This window comes from Limulus polyphemus, unplaced genomic scaffold, assembly GCF_000517525.1.
Source record: "Limulus polyphemus unplaced genomic scaffold, Limulus_polyphemus-2.1.2 Scaffold755, whole genome shotgun sequence".
Lineage (NCBI taxonomy): Eukaryota > Metazoa > Arthropoda > Merostomata > Xiphosura > Limulidae > Limulus > Limulus polyphemus.
Window position 1 is genome coordinate 56,212 of NW_013666365.1, and position 13,303 is coordinate 69,514.

The following is a 13,303-nucleotide window of genomic DNA, read 5'->3' on the forward strand; positions in this document are numbered from 1 at the left end:
TGTTAACTCAAGATAGATTTACCCCCCCCCTTCTGATTGAGGAGCTAGTGCAGATAAAGAAATTACAAAAAGGAGCTCCTTTCTGAAAATATACTGTCAGAAAGGGAAAGTCCATAAAACGTGTCACCCACTATAGGAAGGGGGTAACCTCGAGGTGCATCACTCAGTGGAAGACTGCATCCATCTCAAGCAGGGAATACTCTTCATCCAATAAAAGTGGTAGAGCAAAAGGTATTGTATAAATACTTTTGCATGGTGCTAAAGTGTCACATTGGTAAGTGGAAAAAAGATTGCTCATCCAGTCATCATCTCACAGCTGGTTAGTTGAGCATGTGTGTGTAGTATGGCTTGGGAAATAAGTCAGGCTATTCCATATTGGAGGTATACTTAAGTGAGGTTTGTTTAACCACTGGAAATGGCTTGGTTCATAATGTAATGAGGTGACCTGTACTACAACTAGCAGGATTACACCAGTCTAATGGGAACTCTCCATATTGAGCTTCCCAATAGCTTGAGACTGGAGAAACAAGGGTACTCCTTCACTCCACTAGAACAAAACAAGAAGGAGGAATTCACATGAGGGCAAAAACCAGAGAGGTGCTCAAAATAAAAAGGACTTACAGACTGTGTGATTGGTTACTGTGACTATGGATAACAGGCATTAGCCAGGTGCAAGAATAGGTAAAAACCTGATGCTCTAGGTTTTCTTTTTATCATGTGATGTACAATCTAGTAGAAAAACCATATACATATATTCTTGTGGAAAACCCCATCTCAACAGCAGACATTGAGCAGATGGGCTTAAAACTTTCTAAACCAAATCACTCAATGTGGATTTAGGGAAAAGAAGTATTCCCAATAAGTCATCACCAGTCACCTTGTGAGTTCCATCATCTCTAATATATATACACTGATAGTGATATATAATAATGGAGATAAGGGGGCTGTAAAAAGAAAACAATTAATACCTCACTAGTCTCTGGGAAGACTAGAGAATGGCAACTAAAGGCAAATAAATAGCAGATGCAGAAGAAACCACCATGTGATGTAAGTATTGGGACACAAATGAGTCAGAGGTAATCCACATCTTTGTCTGTAAGATCTCACTGGGACTGTCGATAGTGAGAGGCAAAAGAAACTTTGAGATGATGAACTTGATGAAAAGTTATCCGATAAAGTAGACAAGCATCCTCTTCCATGGAATGATAAACATGCTAAGATTAAAAATACTTTTCTTCATCGAAAAATTTTTAAATTTCATTTGCATAATCCCTAAAAATCTACAAAATAAATATCAAATGTTTTTTAAAAGAAAAACTTGTTATTTTATGTATTATTTTCTATACTATAGCTTTATACATGGTCAGTCAATTTTACTTACTTTGTAACCACCACAAAAAATTGGGGTATAATTATAAATTTCCTTTTTTCTTTCTAAAATGACTGCAAATTATAACAGGAAACCACAATTGTTTATCCTAAACATTTTAAAAGGTTGTAAAAGTATACATCTCTATATTTAAATTTTGTTGTTTTATTGCCCTTTGAACCACGTATAACTAATAATCCTGTCACACATATTGTAAATCACTGAGCTCACATTACCATATCAAATTACATACCACTCGAGCTACTCGTGAGCATACCACGTGAAAATTTTTTATTATTATTTTTTGTTTATTTTTACCTAGTCTAACCTAAAGAGTTTCTAATTTTTACATTTTAGTTACTTTTATAATAATAAATAAAGAATACAGACGAAAAATAAAAATTACAGTACTTACCTGGGTCTTCTTTTTTTCTGTGCTGTTGACTGTCCATGAAAGTTAGCCTACTTTTCATACTTATGGTACTACCAAAATAAATAGCTATGTTATAATAAGTAATTTATGTTACATTCTGTACTTTTTGAAAAGGTGGGAAATAGATTAGAGAAGAGGGAAGACCTAGAAAGCAAATATCACAATCTTCATACCAGAGGAGAAAGGGAATGAAGATTTAAAAAAAAATGTCCTTGTAAAATTAAGAAAATTAAAATTATATTTAATATTGAAATTTGATTTATTAGCTCTATATTGATGCCAAATTTATTCATACACGTTGATAATAAAGTAGTTTAATTCAATTTTAAATGTAATTCTGTAAAAGCTTATGACAAGCACACTTTGACCTACCCAATGCAAAAGGGTTAATAAGTGTAGGAATAGGAGTTTTGTTAAAGGCTTGTGGCCTGTGCAAAAATCTTCATGGCAATAGGATGAGGTAATAGCTCTTTGTTGTACCAAAAGGTGAGTAAATGTTTCTGAAACAAATTGTTCACTGCACAATTCAAAACTCATTTCTTTTATAATTATCTGTGATTTCAATGTGAAAAAGATACTTGGAATTATATTGTTAAATATATATTTCTCAGCTCCTCTCATCAATGTTTGATCTTCTTTGTCCATTATAAACACCTTTCTTAGTATTTTCCTCCAAGAAAGCATTTTTCAATCTTGGTGACTGCACTTAAACAATGTTTTTTCATGTTTTCTGTGACAGCTTAGATCACATTTAAAGCAGTGTTGTACAGTTAGATTCTTCAAACAAATCTCATAACTGTATTCCATTTTCTAATGTTTAAACTACACTGGTAAAATTGGATTAAATTGGAACTTCAGTGCTATATCTATGACAAAGCAATATCACTGTTATGAAAATTGGTTATCTGTAGAAAAGTCACGTAATCTGAAATATAAATTAATAGTCATTCAACCTATAGTACATATAGTGGTCTCATACAATCTTGTCTCAATGATCTCTTTAAAGTAAATCACACAGTTCAACATACTCAAAAGTATTCACAAACCAGGCTAGAAACCAGAAAAGGCATCTGAATGTTTTGCTTCTGTATAGAGTCAGTGAACAAATAAGTTTGTCCTCATTTGGAAAGTACAGTTTTGAATTCCTTGTCTAAGAAAGGATATTGAATTATTGGAAAAGGTTCAGAGGGGGACAACTAGGATGATTATAGGGATGGAATGGTTATCTTAAGAACTCTTAACTTATTTTATTTGGAAAAAAAAGAAGGGTAAGAGGTGACCTTATTGAAGTTCAAAACATTATCTGTGAAGCTAATAGGATAAAGGCCTGTGACTTCTTTGTACAAAATTGAGAATACAATAGGATGAGAGGTTAAATTTATGATTTCGGAAATATATATTAGGCCCAAGTCAAGACAGTTTTATTTTTCTAACAAGGGTGATTAGCTTATGGAATGAGTTGCAATTGGTGGTAATGGAGTCCAGCACAATACAAGAGTACAAGAATGAAATAGAAGATTTCCTGAAAAATAAAAAGTTGATTTTAATTTTCTCAGGGATGAGTATGCAGGGACAGCATTGAAAAATCAAATGGTTCCTTTTTGTCCATAATGTTATAGCCAACTCAAAACATTGGTAGAATAATATAGAACTGTATCTAAGTCAATGGCATAGTTTTTGGAACATATGGACAAGGCAGATCATCATCCATGAAACAAAATGACAACTGCTACCTGTTTATTCTGACTCACTACATATGTATAGTACAGCATTTGAGACATTACCAGATGTTCAGAATCAAAACTGGAGGTCATGACAATGTACAAATTATTAGAAATCAACTTCATAAAGCTTCTGGCCTATATTCTATATCCCCCTAAGGAATATATTCCACTCTGAGTAAGGCATAAAAGAATATACCTGCAAACGTGTGAAGAATATGGCCAATGAAATAACAGCATGTGAACCAGAATATTTTTTTAACAGATAAGCCTTGTTTCACCCTGCAGACAGCTACACATATTTGGGGAGAATATGAAACCAGATTCACTTCATTTTCCTACTAGAATGTGACACATATTGTAGCTGGGAAAATATGAGAGATGTTACATTATGATAAAAGACTCCAGATACTATGGATTAGTAGAATTCTGATTAAACAGATTAATCAAAGGATGGACAACAAAGCCAAATGACCAACTGTTAGATGATAATTTTCTATAATCAAGTACAAATGATTGTACTAAACTTCTTTTATTTTCCAGAGAATTTCACATTCGTAACAAACATTTTGTGGAATTTCTATATCAGTTCACACGAGTTTGTTGATATTTCAGTCTCATACAAAACAGCATTTTGTATTGATTTATAAATACAGATCATAGCCAATCAAAAATAAATGTCAAAAGCATGGAATCATTTTGGATTTCTTCCAAAACTAGGAGTTAACCTTAAAGAGTAGCATGCAGTGTATAAACCCTGCAGAAAGACATATACCTATAAGGGTGAATTTGATAATTCCAACTATCAGATGTCAACATTTTGTAGATCAAATCACCATCAAGGTTGTAGGGCTAGTTGCATTTTCCTCAAATTTATCTAAACAGTTTATTGATTAACTCTCTAGCTACAGTTTCAGTCAACTTGGCTGAGTTCTTGACCCGAAATTGATCTTCAGAGTTTCCATACTATAACTTCTAATATGTTTCGTGTATCAAAATTTTGCAAGCTTTCAGTAAACATTACAAGTCTTTTGTAGACAAAAAAAAAAGGTCATAAATTTTTAATAACGTATTTTCACTAAAAACTTCTCCATGAATATATGGAGTCAAAGTGTTGACTGCTTCAAGTGCATAGTGATTTCATTTTAGGATTAAAAATTGTTTTCTTCATCTGCAAATTGTCAAATTTTATTTGTATAATCTTTAAAATCTAGTAAATAAATTTCAAACATTTATTTTTTCAGTAAAACATTATATTTTATATGTTATTTTCTCTATTCTAACTCTATAAAGGATTGGTCAATTTAACTGACCTCATAACCACCATAAAAAATATTAAATCTAAATTACCCTTTTTTCTTTCTAGAACAACTTCAAATTGCAACATGAAATTACATTTGCTTATCCTAATTAGCTTAAAGCTCATAACAGCACACATCTGTTTCTAATTCAAATTTAATGCCTTTTGAAATGTGTCTAAATAATAATCCCACCACACAAGTTTTAAATCACTCGGCAAATGTGTAGCTTACGTTACCCTATCAAATTATGTAAAAATGTTTATTATTGTTATCATTTTTCTTTATCTTACCTATCTAACCTAATAAGTTTCTAATTTTTACATTTTGGTTACTCTTAGAATAATAAATAAAGAATATATATTACTTACCCTGATCTTTCTTTTTTTGCTTTAGACTGTCGATGAAAGTTACCCCTACTTTTTTTATTGCTAATGGAACTACTATATTAAATAATCTATTTAATTAAATAATGCAACAAAGAAAATAGAATAATATATAACACATAAAAAGGAAACAGTGTCCTATAACTCTCATCATTTTTCTGGCTTTCTAACAATGCAATAAGAGCCACTAAAAATTCAGCTAAGATTGTTCATGTGTTTCCCATAGGTATAAAGTTTGAACTGGATGTGGAACAGACAATTCTTTGTACAGAAAATAACTTATCATAATATGCCATTTGATAGATTAAAACTTTGGTTTTCTATTGGTTATAAATAATATAGTATTAAATATCAGACAAAACTAATGGCAATTTGTGAAAGAAAGAATGTGACAGATTGGTGAGGGAAGTGGGTCTGATTTTCTATTTTATGGCTCCATAAACAAATAAGATTGAAGGCTATAAAAAATTATGCTTTGCCTCAGTAATAACTTTATTATAATAATTCACTTACGTTAAATTCCATACTTCTCGGAGGAGTGGTAAATAAATTACAGAAAAGGGTATACCTAGAAAACAAGTCACAATTCTTATACTAGGGTAAGATTGAGGATATTTTAAATATTTCCTTATAAAATTAAGAACTTAAAATTTATATCAAAATTTGATTTATTAAATATATTTTGATGCCATGTTTGTTTGCATATCATAATAATAATGTAGTTTATTTAAATGTTGAAAGTAACTCTCTAAAAAGTCAACTGCACAATTTGACCTACCCATAGTGAAAGGGTTAATTCCCATTTTACTTCCTACAAGTTTTCTTTGTTGCGTAGTTCCAGGAAAACAATGACAGATTGATGAGTATCTTCCAAATCACTCAGATGATTATGTTTATTGTTGAAGAGAAGTGTTAGGAAGTTATAGTCTGTTTATTTTCAGAAAAAAAAAATTCCCACACATGCTAATGTGTTCATTAACAAATTACAATGTTTAACTTTTATTGACTGAATTTTTCATAAAACAAATCACATTTTCAAAGTGTCCAATCTTTCTTGCAATTTGCTTCAGATGCATTTCTTATACAAAATCTAAAAAGTAGACAGTGGATGTGAATTAATTTTACAGTGAATAAGAATACTGTCAAATAGTGAATACAAGAGAGAAAGATAATTAACTTCATGTGTTTTCTGATTGTTTTACCACTTCCTGATGCATTTTCATGGTTTATCTAGTGTGCAAGGATGGCAGTTTCTCAGTGCCCCTTTCAATGGTTTTATTATACAGAAATCCATAGGCACTGCATCTGGTGACTTGACAACTATGTATTCATATGGAATAGCATGAATATCCCTTTCATTCTCCAGCTGTTCGAGATATGCAACAGTTGAAGGGTTGTGTTCTGGAAGAAAGTTGAGTACATGTAATTTGTGTTGGTTTTCTGGATGATGATTCTTCTTGATTATGTTGCATACTGTTGCCTGGGGCAAATGGATAACTTTTGCTACTGACCTTTATGTTTGTGGATTCTCACTTGTTACATGACACTACGCTTTGCTTACCACAGCTGGGGTAAGACTTGTTGTAGATCTCTATGGATATTCCTGGTGCCTAAGTTAATCCACATATGTTTGTTTTCCAATGACATTAAATACCAGGGTTATTCCTATGTTGGAGATTCTAAATTGCCAACCTGATCACATCTTTAAGATCTGAGTTTATGAATATTTTGCATCAGAAATGGCTGTTACGCAAGCTTCAGAAAAGTGACCAAATTTTGGTGGCATCACACTACCAGTAATCATAGAAATAAAGGTTGTAAAGTAAGAAATTTTATGAACTAAAAACTCCAGAGGTAAGAACCAAATTAGCAACTTTATGTGAGCCAAAAGGATAGTACGAGTAATTTTCTATAACCATTCTTCAGTTTTGATTATGGATGGAGTATGGCTAAGAGAAAATTTGGTGTAGATACCAATCTTTAGAGAAATATACCTTGAAAAAGGAAACATAGGAACCATTTCTTTAAAAAAAAGGATTTTAGAAACCATTTTTTAAGTTAGTAACTTTACTACTATGAGCCCTGCTCTACCTGTGAAACATCAAACAATTCAAAATATAGTTATATGTTCCTTTCCACTCTGACCTTATACTGGATGTGGTTTCATATGATTTGCATATTCAAAGACATTCTAATATAACACACTCAACCCTCTGTATAACCAATGATCAATTGATTAACCTGAACCAATAATCAAGCTTTGATTTCCAACCACTTCCCAAAACTACTGAAGGTGCTCTGAAAGCATAACCTTATGAAAAATTTCATTTTAAGCATGCAATATTAGTGTGAGGCTGTTCTTTTTGTTCACGTTAACCATACTCCGTAATGAAATGAAACATTTTGAAATATAAGTATGTGAAATCACATCTTCTCAATGTTCATTTAGGGATATCTAATCAACTATGTTTCAGATCACTAGACTGATCATCAGAGAACTAATAGGAGTAAAAAAGTAATGGAGGAGGGTTAAAAATTTTATAACAACGATATATCTATAATATTACAAATTATGATTATTCTTTAACATTTTTGAGCAGTGTACTTTGCCAAACAATTATTAATTTCCTTTTGCACCACTTACAGTTTAAATAGTTTGTTGAATTTTGTACAGATCTACTCAAAGGCTATCTGTGCTAGCCATGAAGTGATAGATTAGAAGGAAGGCAATTAATCTACATCATCCATTGCCAACTTTTGGACGACCCTTTAACAACAGTGGGATTGGCTGTCACATTTTAACATTCTCATAACTGAAATGGCAAACATATTCAGTGATGAATTTTAATCCTGTGACCTGAACATTGCATGTCAAGCACTGTAACCATCGGGCCATTTAAACATTGAACAACATACATTGTAGTTGATTGTTGCCTTGGAAGGCAAATTGATGTGGGTATACATTGAGATTGGTGGGATTAGCCTCCATCTGAAGACAACTTCAGTGGGATGTCCCATACAACCCTTGCCATGCTATCCTGTACATCATCATCCTCTTGGGCCCAACCTTACCAAGGTGGATCGTCAGGAGTAGCAGGGTGTAACCTGTGCAACATCATCCTCTGGATAGGACCTCACAGAGGCTGGAGTGCATGTATCTCCTTGCAATGGACCAGGTGTGAAGTCAGAGGATGTGAAGGGGCAAGATAAAGGTCCGGGGACCGAGGTTGACAGAGGAAGGATGGAGTGAAAAGAAGAGAGAAAAGGGGGTCATTTGGAGCAGAAGAAGAAAAGAAAATCAAGGTTGTGCCGGCCAATAAGGAGCAATCAGAAGGATTGGACACGGAGTGGAAAGTTACTATGGGAAGGAGACAGATAGTACAATCCTAGCTGAGAGAATCCACCTCCAGGGACTGTGGATGAGGAACAAGAGACAAAAAAAAATGATGTAACTGGGTGTTGAGGAAAGTGGCAAAAGCATCCAAATGAAAAGGTCCCACTCTGATTGCAAAGCCACAAGAAAATGGAAGATTTAGAGACCACTTCATGTGATAAACCTGAAGTGGTCAAGAAAGATGATCCACAATGTTGTTGAAAGCATCTGCAACATGACATGCAATAAGACGTATCTGCAGCATATGGGCCCAATAAAGAAGTTCTAATGTTTGACCACAAACAGAATGAGAATGGGTGATACCTTGGTGATTGTATATAGAGGGCAGCACTAAATGAGAATAGCTTCATGTGAGCAGAAGTAAAATAAAGTACCATATTGGAAACTACTGTAACTCCTTGTTCTAGGAAGTGCATGTGACACAGTTACTATTTTGTGTTTAGTTGTTAGCTGTTATATGTGAAACAAATCCACCTTAACTTTTAATGTGTGTCTATGACGTACCACCTTAAGTTGAGCACACTAGTAAAATACAACAATTGTAATTACATCAAAACAAACTATTTCATAAATTAGTTCCTAATGATTTGTATTTCTTTTCAATATTAGGTTTTACTTAAAATACATGATATTTTTACTTATTTAATACAAATTGGTATCCTTGCTTCATACCTCTTACTGAAGGAATGATAAAGCTGGATTTTAAAATTAACTTCATCATCTGCCAGCTGTTGCTTTTGTGTTTTTGAGCAAGAGTTTCAATAACACAAGCACATTTTATGATGTTTTCATGTTGTTCTTAACACTTTCAACATTAGTGAGAAAACTTTTTCTTTCACTCAGTGCGATAAAATGCATTTCCTTTTCAGGAAAGTATTGTTTATTTACATATCAAATTACGTTACTCTGCAAACAATCACAGTATGTGAACACAATGGAATTGCAGTTGCTTTTATAGACAAAAAAATGGATTCCTGCCATATGTTCTGTAGTGATAAAAATAGTTTGAAATTTTTATTTTATATTTAGCCTAAAAAATCTCTATACAAAACTCCTGTTTTGGCTTTAATTAATTTTGCAAACAAAAATTAAACATTGTGTTCAATGTCATGGAAAATTAGAATAGATGTAAATGAGCTTGATTAGAAATTAAACATAGAGCTACTTACTCGAAAAAATGCTTCATAAATCTGTACCACTTTCTCTTTGAGAGATTTTTTGGAGCATCCATGGTTTTTCCCCATCATCTAAGGTTGACACACTGCAAGCCAGATATACAGCTGATTAGAAAAAGAAAAAAGGATATTTAGAAAATATAAATTCTCGTTTGATTTTTTGCTTGTTTACCATGCAAATTGTTAAAACTTTATATGGATCATTTTTTCAGTGGTTCACAACATTATACATACAGTCCATCTGTATAATTTAAAAGCAGGCATTATCTTGTCCAATAAGACTAACAATAAAGCTCAATATATAAAACGAATGATTTTTAATTACACTTAAATGTGAAAGACCAACAGGACAGACCATTTCTAACACACGTCTGTACATTTTTTAAACTAAGCTATTACATTAGTTTATAATCTATCAAAAAGAAAAGTATGGTTACAAGAGGTACACATTCTTCTAAAAAAAAACATATATTTTTCATTGTATACACACTCAAGGTTTATTAAATTTTTCACCCTGTCTGAACTGGTGGACGACAGAGAAATGGTGTAGCTGCATTTGTGAAAAAAACACAGTAGTCAATATACAGTTTCTTGTCCTTTTTTTTTCTTTGTTCTTTTTCCTTCCTAGTTTTTGACCTTTTGCATTTTTCTACTTTTCCATGATTCAAATTCTTCTTGCATTTTCAAAATCTCAAAATTATTCATATATCCTTTGATCATACATCTTTTATTCTTGATAATTACTAAATGCCAATTACATTGAGGACAAAAAATATGTTTTGAAAAACATTTTAGCTCAATTAAAGGTCACAGACAATGATACATATACCTTTTAATAGCTATGATCAATGGGTCAAAATATTTTGGCATTGCTATTAATGTTATATTCTGGGCAACTTCATTGGTCAATAAAAGACTGAAAATTTCCACATTTGCATATGATGAAACATGTCTGTTCTACTGCACAGGTATAAAAGAACTGTACTAAACAATAACTCATTAATTTATATTAATTGGAACTTGTACATTAACTAGCATCTTGAATAAAATCTCCATTTAATAACAGGTTAGACCACTTTTTGTGGCAATAATAACAAGGACTTGATATTTGACAGTCTCCACAAAGACCTTGTTTGATTGTAGCCTAGTCATTGAGGAGAGTAATATTCAAATGGTTCACATATACTGACTGATGATTATGGTGGCATTTCAATGACTTAGTCTAGCCAAGGAAGGTAACTGAAATTACTGCTATTTTCTGAACCAGTACTAAAAATATGTGAGCATGGTAGACTGTGGCATTAGTATATGAAGAGTTTTCTTAATTAGGGTAAAAATGCAGAAATATGTGGTAAAAAAAACGATTCAGCTTTAAGGTGAATGTTACTTGCCAATTAAAAAGAATAAAAAATTAAACCCTTGCTCCAAGAATATTTCTTACACCATTGTGCCACCTCAAGCCACTTGCACTATTGGAGCAACATAAGAAAGGTAAAGTGTCTTAAGTAATACTTTTTTTACAAATTTATGCTCTATCATCAGGGCAGAAAAAGAGTGAAATGCAACTTATAGAACAACATCACATGGTTTCAATCATTATAAGCTTATAGTTTGCTCTATGTACCACTGAAGCCATGCTACCTTGTTCACATCAGAGATAAGTGTTTTTGATGGTTGTGAGTTTTTGGCTCTTGCAAGATAAAGTTGAAAATGATCCACCACAGATCACCTTTGAGAGAACTGATTAATTTGGATGTAGTCCCCAACACCTGTTATACGTTACAGGCCTCTCTAGTATGTATACTTTTTCTCAATCTGTTACCCTCAGTTGATGGCCACGGATTTTTCTGCTGGCAGACATATTCCTTTTTGATTTATTACTGATATGGTCTGAAGACAGGTTTTTATAAGCATTTGATTAAAGAAATATTCTTTGATAACAAAGTACCTGCTATATGGGCATCTTATATTATACCTGTTTGAAAGTCACAGAAATCCTTCTTTTCACCCAGTATTTTGCAGATTAACCATATCTCTGCACTGATAAGTCTCAAGTTGTCATCTGACACATCATATAATCAATTTATTTTAAATATACAAGAAAATAGAGTTTTATAAATGAGTGTGTAAGTTCTAACATGGCTTATGCTTAACTTTTTTTAGGGAGCTAGCCAAGCCTCCAAAACATGCATTTTTAAAAACCTGCAAGCAGTTTTAGGGGAAATCCTATAGCTTATAATAAGACGTATTCTACAGTGGAGGTTATCAGAAAAATCATTGAATTAAATAGTGAATGTTACGTAAATTGAAACCAAAGATACCAAAATACCTCAATTTATTTTGTTGTGAACTCATATTTCATGCAAAAAAAAACAACAACACAAGTCAAGCAATTTCACTTTTTTTTCAGACTACTTAAATGATTATTACTTCACATATGATATTTAATTTCTCTCTTAAGCATGGTATAACAGTAATGTCCTTTCCTAATCCAAATAAATAATGAAAGAAAATCTATGCATTACTGGCAGTGTTATCTATTCCTTTGTTACCCTTTTAAAGTAGTGTCTTTTCCTAATCCAAGTAAATAATGAAAGAAAATCTATGCATTACTGGCAGTGTTATCTATTCCTTTGTTACCCTTTTAAAGTAGTGTCCTTTCCTAATCCAAATAAATAATGAAATAAAATCTTTGTATCACTGTCAGTTTCCATGTAACCGACTACCATCTATCTGACACACATTTGTCAATAAAATGTCAAACACTTGATGAAGAGATGGAAAAATCATTTAATTTATATTACCACTAATTTTATAGTAATCAGTTCTTTATCAGTTATTTCATATCCTGAAAAAACTGTTAATTAGTCATTCATTAACTTGAAATAAACAAAATCCTCAAATTAGCAATATATGGAAAACATGTAAATAGCTGTAAAATGGCTTAGGTGGTAATGAATTAAAATTAAAGTAACGTCCTTTCTTAATCAAAATAAATAATTGAAGGAAATCTAGCATGCATCAGTGTTAGTGCCCGATGATATCCCAACATTCATTTCTTGTATTCTTCCTTCATCCCCTTCTTCATTCTACTGCACCTGCTTCTCAATCTGGACCCTCCCAACAGTTGGTCTCCTTGTGTGAAGTGGATAGTTGTTATTGGATCAAATTAACTTATTGAAGATGAGTGGAGCATGACCAGAAGGTGATCAGTGATCCTGTCAGCTCCCAGACAAGATCTGAAATTGGTCTTAATCATCTTCATCTTGCTGAATTCTCTCTCTGCCTCAGCAGAGCTGGCTGTTATAGACAGAAATAGGTCAAAGAATCATTGTTTTGTGTTCATTTAAAGTTATTATTTTATATTATGCAGTGTTTTACCAATATTAGGTTTGACAATCGGAATTAGGCCGATTATTGCATAATCAGGTGACAATTTGAATCAGTAGAATTTTTGAATTTCCCAATCATGGGAAAACGATTGCCGAGAAATTAAAAATAACACCACCCAGCTCATTTTATTCACA

At 32.4% G+C, this 13,303-nt stretch overlaps 1 protein-coding gene across 1 annotated transcript in view; it reads right to left on the bottom strand.

Moving 5' to 3' along the window:
- Positions 1–13,071, bottom strand: part of LOC106460336 (UPF0668 protein C10orf76 homolog) — a 59,761-nt gene extending 46,690 nt beyond the window's left edge. The window contains exons 1-2 of the mRNA XM_022387034.1: positions 12,875–13,071; positions 9,771–9,881 (exon numbers count right to left, since the gene is read on the bottom strand). Of these exons, the coding sequence (XP_022242742.1) occupies positions 9,771–9,848 (78 nt within the window). The 5' untranslated portion in view covers positions 9,849–9,881; positions 12,875–13,071. The remainder of the gene's footprint in view (positions 1–9,770; positions 9,882–12,874) is intronic.
- Positions 13,072–13,303: the final 232 nt, after the last annotated feature.